At 33.9% G+C, this 15,776-nt stretch overlaps 1 protein-coding gene across 1 annotated transcript; it reads left to right on the forward strand.

The window, feature by feature from the left end:
• Window positions 1–1,547: 1,547 nt before the first annotated feature.
• On the forward strand, window positions 1,548–13,778 carry PIG-Z (phosphatidylinositol glycan anchor biosynthesis class Z). Its single transcript, XM_067091224.1, has 4 exons — window positions 1,548–2,133; window positions 3,890–4,008; window positions 5,298–10,256; window positions 10,820–13,778. The coding sequence occupies exons 1-3, from the start codon at window positions 1,667–1,669 to the stop codon at window positions 7,106–7,108; spliced, it is 2,397 nt and encodes a 798-aa protein (XP_066947325.1). The 5' UTR covers window positions 1,548–1,666; the 3' UTR covers window positions 7,109–10,256; window positions 10,820–13,778.
• The last annotated feature ends 1,998 nt before the right edge of the window (window positions 13,779–15,776 follow it).

Below are 15,776 nucleotides of genomic sequence, written 5' to 3' on the forward strand. Positions count from 1 at the left end.
GATTCGAAGACGAGTTAATAAAGAGAATAACCACATTTTTTTTTCGCTGATATTGCATTCGTGATAGCAGAAACTATTGAACAGCTACAGGAGACTGAAAAGATGTTTGGTTTGTGTGTGTGTATGTATGTATGTATGTATGTATATATATATATATATATATATATATATATATATATATATATATATATATATATATATATATATATATATATATATATATAAACCAGAGCACATAAAAGGCATTAAAGGGATAAAGCATATAATTTATTTGGGCATTGAACTAGGTTATAAGAGGAATATAATAGAAAGAGAAAGGGGAATGATAAAAATACATACAATGGGACACAACAATTATTATTTTGGTGAAAATGTAGACTATATATCTCATTTTTCTATTTAGCTCAGAGTACAGGAAATAAAGAAGTGAAATATTTTAACTACAATTACCACATAAACTACTAGTGAGATTTATTGAATAGTATAGCGAATAGCTTTATATTACAGAAATGAGTCTTGACGAGGTATCGCCGTTATGAAAATACGTAGGCTATACAAAGTTGTTTGTGCTCTCTGTAAAGAAGATAACAAGGAACCTTTATTCCGGGCAAAAACTTAGAAAGAACTATTATTGAAGGATATCAAAGTTGAATTGCTGGGGAAACGCAGCAGAAAGCTTAGTAAGGCAGCCAGTTGCCAAGTGGGTAACAGTTCTAAGCCATTAAGCACTATCACAGATGAAAGAAACGTCTTCAGTGCAGAATGGGGAAAATCGAATCGTTCAGAAAGTAATCTAACTTATTTAGATAAGAAAAGAAACTACTGTATAAAATTAAGATTTAAAATCTTGTTGACCAAATGCTTAAGTCTCATTCGATGCCTCGGCCAATCGTAACTCTGGACGTTGTTATCAAGGAAGCTACAGACATCTGACCCTTTTATTTAAATATTTCTGCACAGACGCCACATTTCTTTTAGATCTTATGATCACTTAATATATGGTGGCTGAGTCGTAGACAAATGTTAATCGAATCGATTAATTATAGGTTTCTTTGTACCTTGATGAAGGTCAGATGTGTTTCATCTGTTTTAACGTCCCAAGTCGATAAAATTATATCTGTTTAGAGTTCTTTAATAGGTAAATGATATCTGTTTATAATGTTATGATAGGTATTTTTATTTATCATTTTCACATACGCATTAAATAATCAAGAATTTTCATGTGACTTCTGCAGTGCAATAAAAAAACTGTCCTCGGAATCGTGTCATCGTGTTATTGACATTTCACAACAACACACAAGCAGACGAAGTAAAAAATATTTATTTAGCATGTTATAATATTTTTATTTATAATTTTTACATATACAGTAAACAAAGAAGAATTTTCATTTGGCTGTTATAATCAGAATCGGTCATCGTATTTTTATTTATAATGTTATTAGGTCTTTTTATTTATAATTTTACACATACATATTAAACAAAGAAGAATTTTCATTTGGCTGCTGCAATAAAATACAAAATCTGACCTTGAAAATCGGAACCGTGTCATCGTGACACTGACATTTCACAACAACACAAGCAGACGAAGTTTTGGTGGGCCTAGACGATTCCATGTCGGTTAAAGAAACCGAATTTATAATAACCACACCTTAACATATGTCTAATCATGGAGTACCAAAGTGAAAATAGTGGTGAAATTGACCCCAGCGATAATAAATCCCCGCCTGATGAGAAGGAGGAGGCCACAGACATCGAACCACCTCCGGCTGGTAGGGAGTCGCACGTCAGTAGGCCTATCAGTAGTAGGCCTATTGGTAAGTCAAAATCAACTAAAAACAGTAACAGCAACGACGATAATTCCCCTTCTGAGGAGAAGGACGAAGATACTTCTGATGACAAGCCGTCCTCCGACGGGAAAGCGAAGTCCAGTGGCAACGCATCCAATGACGAGTCCAGTAATAGGCCTACCAGGCCTAAAACAGCTTCCGAGGAGGAGAAATCGAGCGAAGCAAAGTCATCCTCCGAGAGGAAGGTCAGGTTCAAGGACGGCAAACCGCCCTCCGACGGGAAAGTGAAGTATGGCGAGTTCAGAATCCCGTCCCAATCAAAAACGAAACTTGTCAGGTTGAGGAAGTAAGTTGGGCCTGAACCTACTAGGCCTTTTGAAATTTTGTTTAAAAAATTTTATAATTGGAGTTACATGTTAGTTAATATAATTATATGTAAGCTTAGACAATTTTCTTGTAAAATAAATTATAAGAGTAACACTGAGGCCTACTGTAGCCTATACTATACTGAAAGGCAGAATTCAAGACATACTTATTTAACTCTTTAAGATAATAGTAATGTAAATTTAAGATAATGTTACAGTAAACATGTAGCAATTGTAATTACTAGGTTAGACTACATAACTAATTTTAATTTTACCTAACCTAACCTTGCCAAATATTATTATACCCAAACTAACCTAATTTTACCTGATTGGGTATATATCCCTTTAACCATCTGTAAAATTTGTGATGGTAATTCTTACTGCAATATAACCTAAATGGCATATTATATCCCCTTAACCATTTGTAAAATTTTTAATGGTAATCCTTACTGCAATATAACTTTAAGGGTAATATAACCATTTGTAAAATTTATGATGGTATATTATATCCAAAGGGTATATAACCATTTGTAAAATTTATGATGGTAATCCTTACTGCAATATAACTTAAGGTATATAATATCCCCTTAACCATTTGTAAATTTATGATGGTAATCCTTACTGCAATATAACCTAAAGGGTATATTATATCCCCTTAACCATTTGTAAATTTATTATGGTAATCCTTACTGCAATATAAACCAAAGGGCATATATCCCCTTAACCATTTTTAAAATTTATGATGGTAATCCTTACTGCAATATATCCTGACCTGACCTTTCTTAGAGTAACCTAGCTAAGAGTACCACATTCTACCTGACTAGCAGCAGTAATTGAAAGTTAAAAGTCTCAGCCAAAATAAGTGACATATATGCAATTAAATTTAATTACATATTTGTCACATATGAGAAAAAATATTCAGCATAATACTAGTTAGTAGGATAGGCTATTATTAAGTAAATTAAAGAAAACTTTGAGTTATATTTGTAGACTCTCATAGGCAGAAGTGAAAACTGGAGAAGTTTAAAGTGAGAAAGTTGAGCATGAGATTGAGGAGAGATTAAAGGGAAGAGATGAAAAATAAAAACAGTTTAGTACAGATGAGACCAAAGTGATGCTGCAGAAAAGTTTTAGTATCATCTACAGAGTGCCGTGCAAAACACCATACAACTTTGCACTTATCGATATTAAATATTTATCCTGCTTTGTTACAAAATAACTATACTTGCTTTTCTGTGTAGCATTTCTTGCTTAATTGTGAACAGAAATAATCATCTGTTTATACAAGAGTACAGTACTAGGCTAACCACTGCTTTACCAGTTGCCTTTTTGTCATCTTTAGTAGGCTAGTCAGGTCTGACATTCAAATTGTCTAGTTATTGTGTTTAGGCAGACAGGTTACATAGCCCCTTCTATCACTTTTGTCACTTTCAACCGTATGTTTACTTTTGGAGGCCCTATTTTTATTCATTAAATTCCCCTTTTTACATTTGTTAGTGTATGGTTTACTTGAAAACTTGCTCTGCAGATTCATCACGGTATTTTTTGTTACGAATACATATTTCTTGCCTCATCAGTACCACCAGGTTTTTTCTGTCTCTTATATCTTGGGGCTTCCAAACACTCATCATATATTTTAGCCAAAGTGTTCTTTATTGTATGAAACTATAAAGATTGCATAAATTTTTGTTTTTGCCTTTATGGTAATTTTGATACATGATTTTTTTTGTTTTTCAGAGTTTCAGATAGTTCTTTGTTTTGGTGGTTATTGGCGATTGCACGTCTGTATTTGGCAAGCGTTCAAACAGGTTACATACATCCAGATGAATTTCATCAAAGTGTCCAAGTTATGGCAGGTATGTATATTATAAGATATAGTAGTTTTCTTCAGTCAGCTATTATGAGTACTTTAGAAAAAATGCAGTTGAAGTCGTGCTTATCTTTCTGTTTGTTTGGTTTGCATACTGTACGTATTTGTTTTTTTACATATGAAAGGTAAAATGATAACCACTGTAACCAACACAGAATGATAAGCACCGTAGCCAACACAGAAGAAAGTGGTTGCTGGTCTTCATACGAATTTAAAATCTCTTGCCGTTCAAGTTAAGGAGACCAAATCACAAATTTCTAAGCTGCACTTCACTTTACTGTAGGCACTAAGATCTTTCTCAAAGTTGCAGAAGCTCCCACTTTTGTTTGTGTGGCCATTAAAGTTAGACGTACAGTATTGCAGTAACCTATTCAAAAACTACGTTCTTTGCCATTCAAAAAGATACTTTCTTAATGGTTTACATTTTCATACTTCAGGAAAACCTTCCTGCTTAAATAGCTACTAAGGCACGCGTAAACTGTTGGTGTTGGGTTGAAAAAATGTTTTTAAAACCAAAATCTATTTGTCAATGCAAAATTGACAAAATAGAGAATGATTTAACTACCACTGGTACCAACAGATGCACTGCCTAGTGGGGTACATGGCCAGTGAGGGTTGTTTTTCATTTTATGTTTAGGGAGCTGCTTATCACAGAGTTAGGCACATGTAAACTGAAGTGTTTGTATTGGAACATAGATTTGAGAGTTAAAAATTGGATTTTTAAGTATATTACGTAAATGTATGTCCTCATACATAGTAATCTCCATGTAAACGAATACATGTTCATAAACAAGCTTGATATATTAGAACTTTGTAGGAGGTCTCATCTATTTCTCATTTTACTATGATTTTTGAACTAATGGTTTATCATATTGCATCTTCAGTTTATAAAAGTCAGTAGTTTGTATTGCCAAAACAGAAAAATGGATGTCTTAGGATAAAAATTATTGCATTACTCTCTACAAGTAGTTTTCTTTCGTATCTTCTCACTTTATGACAGCAACCTTACAGCGTTTCACTAACAAAATAATGCTGATACGGGTAAGTGAGTGTAGGTCCTTCCCTCTTGTAGGATAAGCTCACTTATTTGTCTTTAACAGCAGACTAAGCAGTTTACTCTTGTTATTTCCCTAGCCACCAACTAAGGAGTAAAAGAACTTTGTAATAAGTGGTTTGTAGCTATCATTTTGTAAAGTTCCATTGCATGATTTTCTTTTTGATTTCAATATTTCAATGGTGGACCTAAAGTTTGTGTGTGTTTCCTATACATTCCAGGTGACATCCTGGACATAGAAGCCCCGAAGCCATGGGAATTTCATACGTCAGCCCCTATTCGCTCAATCACATTTTCTGCTGTGGTATCTCTACCTTACGTCATTTTACGGTACTTGGCTCCTTTTGTTAGCTATTATTTTGACGTAGAACTTTTGACACCTCAAGTGTTGCTTGTAGCTCCTAGGGTTTTTATGACGCTGTTGTCTTTCATTGCAGACTATTGTATCTATAAAATTGCCTGTATGTGCTACCTTAGACCATGGAGTTGTGTGGAAATTTTTGCAAGCTCATATGTTATGCTTGTTTATGGCACGAGAACTTTTTCAAACACAATTGAACTTATCCTCATGGCCATCCTGTTGTGGCGTGTATGTGAATCCTTAGTTGACAGTACCAAAATCATTAGGAAGGAAAGTATACTGCAAGATCTGTATGAGTCATCTGACACTGTCAAAGACAAGGTGAAATTCGCTCGCATGAAGAGCAAATTACCCCCGTACAATTATGTAGACAGTGCCATCATATCTGTGGTTGTAACATACGGTACCTTTGTTCGTCCAACATTTCTAATATACTCATTCGTACCAGTTTCGTACTGGCTGCAGAGAGGAGTAGTTACTAAAGAAGTGGATTTTTCATATTTCCACTTGAGATGCCTGAGCCTTCTGCCAGGTGTGTTTATAACTTTTGTGACATGCGTATTGGCAGATTCTTTTTATTATGAGTCGGTGTCCTTTGAAGAGCTTGTCTACTGGAATGTTACAGCCCATTCCTTTATTGTAACCCCAGTAAACTTTTTCTTCTATAATTCCAAGACAGCAAACCTCATGAATCATGGCATACATCCATATTATCTGCATTTAGCAGTTAACATTCCAATACTCCATGGAGTTCTTGGCATTCTCGGTCTCTGGACTGTGTCCAAATACGTGACTAGTTTTATTTCCAATGACATAGTGAGGAAACCCAAGGTTTTCAGCATGGCAACAATGCTCTTAATAAGTTTTATCATGCCAGTAATCTTCCTTTCAACGTTCCCACATCAGGAACCACGCTTCCTCCTTCCGACTCTGCTTCCTCTGGTCATTCTTCATTCTGACAACATTCAGCTGTACTCTAAAAGTAACAGGAAGTTTACAGGTCATGTACCCTTTATCATGTGGCACGTGTGGAACATTTTCTGCGTGGTGATTTTTGGGTTCCTCCATCAAGGAGGTGTAACAAAAACCATGATCAGTGTTTACGAGCACATTGCGCGACAGCCCCCAGATACTAATGTTCATGTTGTCTTTGCCAATATGTATAGTCCACCAACATTTCTTTTGATGAGAAAAATGAAAGTTATAGCCACAACTGAGGATGGCCACCGATATCGCAGGGCAAAGTCTGTGTTTACCTATGATGCAGGAGGATCAAAACCTGTGGAATTTTTATATGATTTTACAGGATCAGTGTATTTACAAGCTAGAGCTAATTCTACAACAAAAATGGATATTCTCATCTGCCTTCCTGCTAGCCTCACTGATGAGCTAATTGAGGCAAAGCCAGAAAACGTAACTCTCCACAGAATTAAGCGCATTCCAGGTCACCTCACCTTAGAGAACCCACCCAATCTGAATTTGGAGGGAGTGAAGTTTACTAAATCTTGCGGAAAAGCTTGCCAGTTTCTTCAGCGACTGGGCCAGTTCAGCATTGACATTTTGGAAATAAGGTTTGGTGAGGATTATGTAAATGAACTAATAAATACAAGGGAAGAAGCAAAGCAAAGTTATTTTGATGATGACGAGGAAAACGAGATAGACACATCTTAGCACATCTGTGGCCTTACGAAAGTTCTCTGCAAACGTTGTGATAGAATGAAAAACTCATATTCATCCTGAACAGAACACACTGACATGTGATTATTTATGAGACATGCTTTACCTGAGTTGCAATCATCAAATTTTTCATCTTTAGAACTTGCTTATGCTTTGAAATATTTATTTCATCATTCACCTACTTATAGAGTATTCACATAGTTACTTGTATAAGATATGAGTAGTTGTAAAAGTGCATTTTGTGATAAAGTTTTGAAGGCTTCATGAAGGGGCTTCAATTTTCTTTCAGTAAAGTTGCATTTTAGAGTCGATGCAACGCTTAAAGATGGCTCTTTTGTGACAAGTAAGTCTTTGAGTGCTTCAAGGATGGATATTAAGCAACAAACTGTCTTGTTTAGCCAATTACATATTGCTTGTAGCATTGTGAGAAAAGACTGGGGTTATTATTATGTGTTGTAATTAAGGTAGTGAATTGATGATGAGAGTCTGTCTTTAGTCATAAAGTTGGTATATGTATGATTACCAAACAATTATGCAAGAACTGTTACAGTTCATTATGTATTGCAGTGTATCATAATTACCAAAAGAGAATTCACAGAAACTAAGTTGTACAAAATTATGTGCAGTATTGAACTCTAGTTTCCCTCAGTGGGTTGCGTATCTAACCGAAGCCTTGCAAGGGGTTCAACTGTACACAACTTGGTTTTACCTTCATAGTCACAAACATTACATATGTATGTATTAACTTAATCTTTAAGCACAAAATTTGGTTGCAAAAGATTTCATTTTTGAATTTGCTTCAAGGTGATTTCACTTACTAATTCAACAGCTTCAAGTGTGTCCAGTATTAGTTTGCATATTTTGTGTGCATATAGTGATAGGAAAATGTATGGATGCGTTTGTTGTGCCATGGTCATAGACAAAAATTATGCGGTAGAAGTTTCATAAGTTTATTGATATATTTGCAAGTTGTTGAATGCTATCTGTAGGGTACTGTGATTGTGAAGACATTCCAAATGCTCAAGATTCCCATTTTTTACAGTATTGATGCTCATGTGAAACCTGGGGAAAAATTTTTCCTTTAAAAAAGCCAAAGATAGTCTTTCTAAGAGAAATACAGTAATGAACAGCTAAAATGTGACTTATTAAGTTATACTTGAATACTGTAAAATTAACATTATATATTGTGTGGTATTGCCAGTGCAAATGGATCTAAGTGGCTTTTAACTTATATTTTCATACAGTGCCCAGGTCCATGCTACAATTACTGGGAAGGAAAATATGTTTTATATGGTTTTAGCTTGTTCTAATCTTTTGTTTAGATGTTATTCGCCTTATCACGGATCAAGTCCCTCTTCTCAGGAGGTTGTCAGTGGGGAAAAAAGGAAATTGTGTGAAATGGAAAGGTTAATGTAAAACTGCCTGTATTTAGGAAAAATCAAAATTAAACTTGATTGACAATTACTGAATAATCAGCTTTGGTAATCCAAATCATACTGTAATGCTCTTGATTATGAATCAAGTTTATTAATTCAATATCCATCTCTATTTTGAGTTTTTGAAAACTAGCCAGAATGGAACAGTGCTTTGTATTCAGTGGTCTGGTAAAACTAAGGTATACTTAACAATTCGTATTAGCGTCCAAAAATTGTGACTCGGTGGTCTTATTCAGCTACTGTTTGTAATTATCAAAGGTACTTCCGGCTAACAAACATTTTTAAGTTTAATGCTAACTTAATCTAATTTTCCAACACTATGTACTCTAATGTAATGTCAATACTGTGTACAGTATACTGTATTGAAATTACTCTATATATCCTTGTCTATCACTTATATCAAGAATGTCCATTACTCAAACTGACTAGATGCTTCACAGTTCAACTAATATCTTCAACTGTTTATTCAAGCATGGAAATCATTTATATTGTGAGAACATTTCAGCTCGACATTTGTAATTGGTCATGTAATTTAACAACACATTGATATTTCTCATAGCTCTGTTAATATGTATTGCAGTTTGTCTAGAAATGATGTAACTCGATGCCACGTATCTCTGTGACTGCCTTTACTACCTTCTGTTTCCATTAGGCACAGCAGATGTAATGTTTCATAAATTTTGCTTTTGATTTCTTGCCCAAGGGTTGAAGGAGGGAGATGGTCTCAGGGTACAGAAGAAAAGAAAATCCCTCACAAAGATCATCCATGGAAGATGGGTGACACACTGATAGAAATAAATATCATATTGAAATTATTTTCATACTTCTTTGTCTTTTGGGGTGAAATGATAGGAAAACAAACCACTAAATATTTTTTTTACAACACAGGTCTTTAGGTAAACTATGAGTATGTTCTTGTGGGCTCTCTCTTTCTTAGTAATATCTGCTATGTGTGAATATTTAATCACCTGAATTACTTGCTCCAGGAAGGAAAGCAGCAGTTTGAATTTGGAAACTGTCTTTGTTGTCATACATCATATCGGACTTAGTTATCTAAAACTGTTATGCTTAATTCAAATTGGATTTTGGTGAGGGTATTCACCCGGACATTGTTTATTTCGCATAATATTTGCCATCTACTTAAAAAAAACAGCCCTATTTTTGTTCTTTCTGAAAATCTGCTGGGACTATCATCCATCTTCCTTGATAAATTCCTCCAGCACTTGTATCTACGCCTGCAGTATAGTCACTTGAATATTGTGAACATTGCCTTGATTTCTGTATATAAAACCATCCATGTCTGGATTGTTCAGCTGCCTTGAATAACCAGCAGCCTTGAAGACATTCTGTAATGATTCTGGACCTCATACCACATATCCAGTAGTATTTTAATCGTTAACCAATTTACCACTTATTTCCTGAAGTGTTTATATACTATTCCAAAAATTTTATATTCTTGAGGATCATTCCAGCTTTCAACAAGTTGGCTAAGGGCACATATTTTCATCATTATTTTTCCTGTAATTTACATACTGTTGCATATCTGATTTTCTTCATAAAGTTATCTCTCCTCTTTGCACTGTATTTAATACCAGACAGTGAGTGTTAAGGAATTACAGCACTGTATATTGTAGTCACAAAGTATTCCAGCATCCACGATGGCAGTTTCTTAATTATAAGCAAACTGCAGATTGGCAGACCAGGATGTTTGTTAAAAAGATCACTAGTTGAAGAATGCTTATATATATATTTATTAAAATAACAATGTGGACTCTGTGCTGAGGGCACTTACGTTGGTATTGAAAGAATTCTGCAGACAGAGTTTGTGCTGTACTATATACTGTATATTATTTTATTTACTCCAATACGTTATTCATTGTTAAGGCTTATGGGTTCTACATACTGTAATTTATATCTTTGAGTTAAAAGGTAGTCATAAGGAATATATCAAATAAGTAGTGAATTCCATTTTTTTATGTGGCATTTTCCCAGATGAATAGTACAGTATTTCTTTGCTGCTGCTCAAACACTGACAGTGACCAACGCATTCCTGATTAATTTTACTGTTTTTTTAAATATTACTCCCTGCATCTGTTGGGATATTTGTATGTACAATATTTGAAGTTGAGATCCATTAACAGAAAGTAATTTAAAACTTTGTATAGCTCTTAGTAACAAAATATTACTGGAGAACTGTCACTTACCATATATGTTTATAAACTAATTAGCTATGAACTAAATGTTGCGGGAGATCATGATACAGAGTGAGATTTGCTGGCAAACAGGGCTGCAGTAGCAATAATTTCCAGTATATAGACATATTTTCTATTTCATTAAGACTGTAAGTTCCTTATTACTCTGACATGTCATACAAAACCTAACCCAGTCAATCAGGTTGCTCTGATATTTCAATTTCAGCAACTTTCTGCTCTTTTATCTTAGTGTTTTGCATTTTTTGGTCATACCGCATTTAAGTAAAGTATTCTGCTTGTAAGTGAGAGAAATATAAGTTTCTGGGATGAATAATAACATTACCAACTGCAAAAAAAAAAAATAAATTAATTATTGCTTATGGCACCTTTGGCTCCAGTACAGACAGGACTTGGCAGAGGTTTGGAGAAGGAAAGGGTTAAATTACAGTAGGACCAGATGTGTTATAGTGCCTTTGTTTTACTCATTATTGGTAGAGTGTCTGTTCATATTGCAGTAGGGGAAATACTGAAATATAACTTTCCTTAAATGTCATTTTGAAGTTTATTGATTACGTACTGTATGATTGGTACTTTTTAGTTCTACTTGCTAAAAAGGATTTTAAGAGCTACACGAACAATATCATTATCAGGTGGATGTATATGAATTGCTGGTACAATAATTTTCTCTGAAAGTAAAATCAAGTGTGCATGAACAAGCATTGCAAGTAGACATGCAGGCATTTCATAAGAGGTAAAGTCATCACTTTCGTAATAGCATGTAGTATTGCAGAATACTTTTGCATTGTTCTGTCACCGTTAGAAAACTTAAACAGGAATTGCTAGGTGGGAAACATATCACAAACTAAAATAAGTTTATTTTGTGTGTAAATGAACAAGCAAAGATAATATAGGTATATTTTGTGTACAGATTTTAATTTTTTTTTCTATGAAAGGTATGTATGTTCCAAGTAAATGTATGATTACAGAACAGTCAGTTCAGCTTTTTAAATGTTATGGTCTGTGTGTTAATTCTTATTCTTATATTAATTTTTTATACTTTACAGGTGCTGTAAAGTCTTGTATAGAAGTGAATTGAAAAATTCATGTCTGTTAATTACTGTCATGGTTTACATTCCCTATACTGTATGGTAATTATTCACTATACAGGACATAAAGATACTTTACATTTGAAGCATAACCAATCTGCATAATACATTGATTATGTTTTATAGATACCGTAATGGAATTCACATATTTAATGGTTCTTGGAATTACCATACAAGATTCACATGCTGTGTCTTCCTTTACATAAGCATCAGTATGCTAAACTTACTTACTAATGGAAATCAAACTTATTAAATATAAGTAAGAATGGAAAAGTGTAATCTTTCAGACCAGGTCACAATCAGGGTTGGCTTGGTTAGGTTAAGATTTAAACTCTGATAAAGTTGTGTTGCAGATTTCAAAATCTGTTCCTCTACTTTTTTTCTACAGTTATGGGATGTTCGCATTTCTTTAGACGTACAGGATAACGAACATTATTTTGGGGTAAACTACTTGCTTGTGGTACATACGGAAATTCACTTTTTGATCTAGTCATTGGTGGCTGTGAATTGCTTTTCGTTGTTGAAAATGGAATTTCAGTATCAACATACTTTTTCAATTACAGTAATGGTTAATGTGCATGTATTTTCATAATAAGGATGTACCATGAAATACCTTTTGTATAAGACACAGTAAAACCCACTGATTTGAATTATATCGTCCCTTTTATGCACTTTTGAAAAAAATTGGCATTTGAAAAAAATTGGCATATTAATTCTAAGTTAAGCATTGGGAATGGTAGTACAGAAAAACATTGGTTATTTGAGGCAGGAGGCTGTAAGAGATGTCATTTCTAATGAGTGAAGTGTGCTGCAAATTTTTCTGAATGAAAGTTCAATGGATAACTATGAGATTGTTCCCAGATTTGAAGATTTGATTCATTGAAATTTTCACTTGTGAAGTAAAAATGTCTGTTAAATTTTCTTGAGTGTGTCAAAATATTCAAGACTTCTTGTCCTTAAAAACCCTTCATTTTGAATCGCAGTACCTTAATACTGTAATAATACAAATATATTGGGTTTTTAATAATTACTTAACTGGTGGAAAATTATTTGATTAGAACTCAACTCTGAAACAGTTGTACACCATCAGCAGTTATTCTTATCAAACACACCAGTAGTAAGAGCTGGTACCATCACATGGCCGTCTTAATTGAAAACGACAGCAACAGTTAGCTTTTTATTACTTGGAACATGCTTAGATGGTAATAGAAGTCTTGCCGATCTCTGAATGTTAACCTTTAGAGAACGAAGTTTAAACCAAGGTTACTCAAGCAGTTTTGTAAAGTCATTCAGTAAAACTCTGGGCATGGAATGACAGTTTTCTAAAGCTGTAACTAGAAGTCAGCGTCAGCCCCAAATTACTTTGCCTTACCAATACTTGTGACTTGTAATTTTTCTGCAACATCAGTATAGCACCTAGTAATTCATCATGATGGTGTCTGCCTGGTAATTACTTTTTGCTGAGATGTAATGTTTGTTATGTGGCCTTTCCTTCAATATTATTATGAATCTTATTTCTTCTGTATTATTACAGTACCAATTTTTACGCAACACTTGAAAAAATATGTACAGTATAAACTAAAAATATGAAGTCTTTGAAGTGGTGTATATAAGTGCAGTTACATTTTTATGCTTAAATCAGCTTCATGGTCCAAAGAAACACTAAAATTTAAACTGCAAGAATCATGGAAGTATATGAAAAAAACAATGATTCAAAAACCTTTTAAGATTTCACTGGTAAATCCGTTGCCACTATAATCAAGAAGCACTGGATAGAGATGGAATTGTTTAATGCCACTTGGCATTTAAAGGTTAAAAGCTCAAAAACACTCATTATTTCTTGTTGCAATGAAATGGCTTCTCTTTTTTTAAAACAAATGAGTTATTTTATTGCACACTATGTAAAATTCAAATAAAGAGTGTTAATTATGATTTTGTGTCATTATCCTTTGCATAGAATAACTTGATGAATGCCATCATGCTGATTCAGTAAACCATTAGCTGACTTGCTCATGTCTGGTTGTTTTCCAGACTTTTTCTTATTTTTACTGAAAATAGGTTTTGTTAGCAAACAAAATCCTCCCCTGTCTTAAGTGTTCTACTGTGCTAATTTTTCTATCTCAGCATTATCAATCTCCTATCAGGGAGTTCATTGTTTTCACTGTTGTGCTCACCAGATGTCTTAATAGTAGCATTCTGTTTGTGTTTTTTACAAAGAAAAAACTTTGACTTATGCATTATAGATAGGTTTTCCATACTGCTCTGATTAAACTATTTTTGTTTAAAAAAAAAAAAAACTTTTACATGGTAGATAGGTTTTTCATAATGCTCTGATTAAACTATTTGTGTTAAAAAAAACTTTTACTTATGCACGATAGTTAGGTTTTCATACTGCTCTGATTAAACTCTTTTTGTTTATGACAAACCCATTAGTCACAATTAATCTTGGCATAATTCAGAAAGTAGTTTTTTATAACTTCGTTCTTAAAATAAAAATTGATGTATTAGTGCCTTTGGTTTTACTCACTTCAAATTGATTGTGAAGATTACTTACAGAATGTCTTGCTGTTTGTGCCTGACGATATTCGACAGTATTAGTTTTCATTTTATTACTGGATTTCTAACCTTTATTTTTTTTTTACTGTGTTGGTGCAAATTTAGTCATTTATTTTATTTCTGCAAATTCAAGATTGAGTGGTTTGTAGTTAGTGCTAAGGGGCTATGTCTTGAGGTGAACTCCTGTACTAATGTACTGTATGTACTTGTTTCATTTTGCTTATATTTCAGCAATTCAGGTTAATTAGTATTTTATCAATAAGTTTTTGTAGTTTATATCCTTTTCCTCTCTATATCTCGTATGCTGCCAGTGCGTACCCATATGGGATTGTCCCTGTAGGGAGATAGTGCTGTCAGTGCACCTCACACAGTGCACTGTAGGTATTACTTAAGGTTCTTTGCAGTGTCCCTTCTGTCCCTAGCTGCAACATCTTTCATTCCTTTTACTGTATTTCCATTCATATTCTCTTTCTTCCATCTTGTTATGCATCCTCTCCTAACAATTGTTTCTTAGTGCAACTGCAAGGTTTCCCTCCTGTTGCACCTTTCAAACCTATCTACTCTACTCTCAATTTCCCTTTCAGTGTTGAATGATCTAATGGGTCTCAGCGCTTGGCCTTTGGCCTAAATTCTGCATTCTATATAGGATTATTATTTTTATACTTTGTTTTTGTTTCAAGAGTTTGCATACTCTTCTTAATATTCATAATTTTCTCTATTCACATTACATCTTGTTCCTCTTTCTCATTTAGTATCTTATTCTCAGTAGCATTTGTTATTCTCATCATCATTTTCTCCACGCTACACGTTAGCGTTCTTCGACCGGCCAATGAAGAATTAAGAATTTATTTCTGGTGATAGAAATTAATTTCTCATTTCGGATTCCACAATCTAGGTATTAGGTAACCGGTTGGTTCTTATTCCAGCCCTAGGAGAGCTGTTAATCAGCTCAGTGGTCTGGGTTAAACTAAGATAAACTTAACTTTTTTCCTCATCTTCATTTACGTTTTTGTTTCTGATGTTTAAAAATTATGCTTCTACAAACCCTAATCTGGTATGTCTTGTAATTTATACTTTTTAATGTTGTCTATTTATAGAAATAGTACAAAATGGCATAAAGAATATTTGGGTAGCAATGAGTAAAAAGCTTAATCTTTCCACAGTCTCTCTCTCACGATTAGCTTCTTACACAAAAGTGCAAAACAAATCATACACATTTAAATGGCAAGCAAAATATTGTATTTTATTTTTATCTGTTTATTTGCAATATTCATTAATGGATTGGGGCTGCAAACCCTATGGCCAGGCAGTTAGTGACTTTCTCACCACATATAAGAGCTGGGATGCTGTTATTTTCTCTTCCCAGCATCCC

The sequence above is a fragment of the Macrobrachium rosenbergii genome, chromosome 48 (assembly GCF_040412425.1).
Source record: "Macrobrachium rosenbergii isolate ZJJX-2024 chromosome 48, ASM4041242v1, whole genome shotgun sequence".
NCBI classification, from domain to species: domain Eukaryota; kingdom Metazoa; phylum Arthropoda; class Malacostraca; order Decapoda; family Palaemonidae; genus Macrobrachium; species Macrobrachium rosenbergii.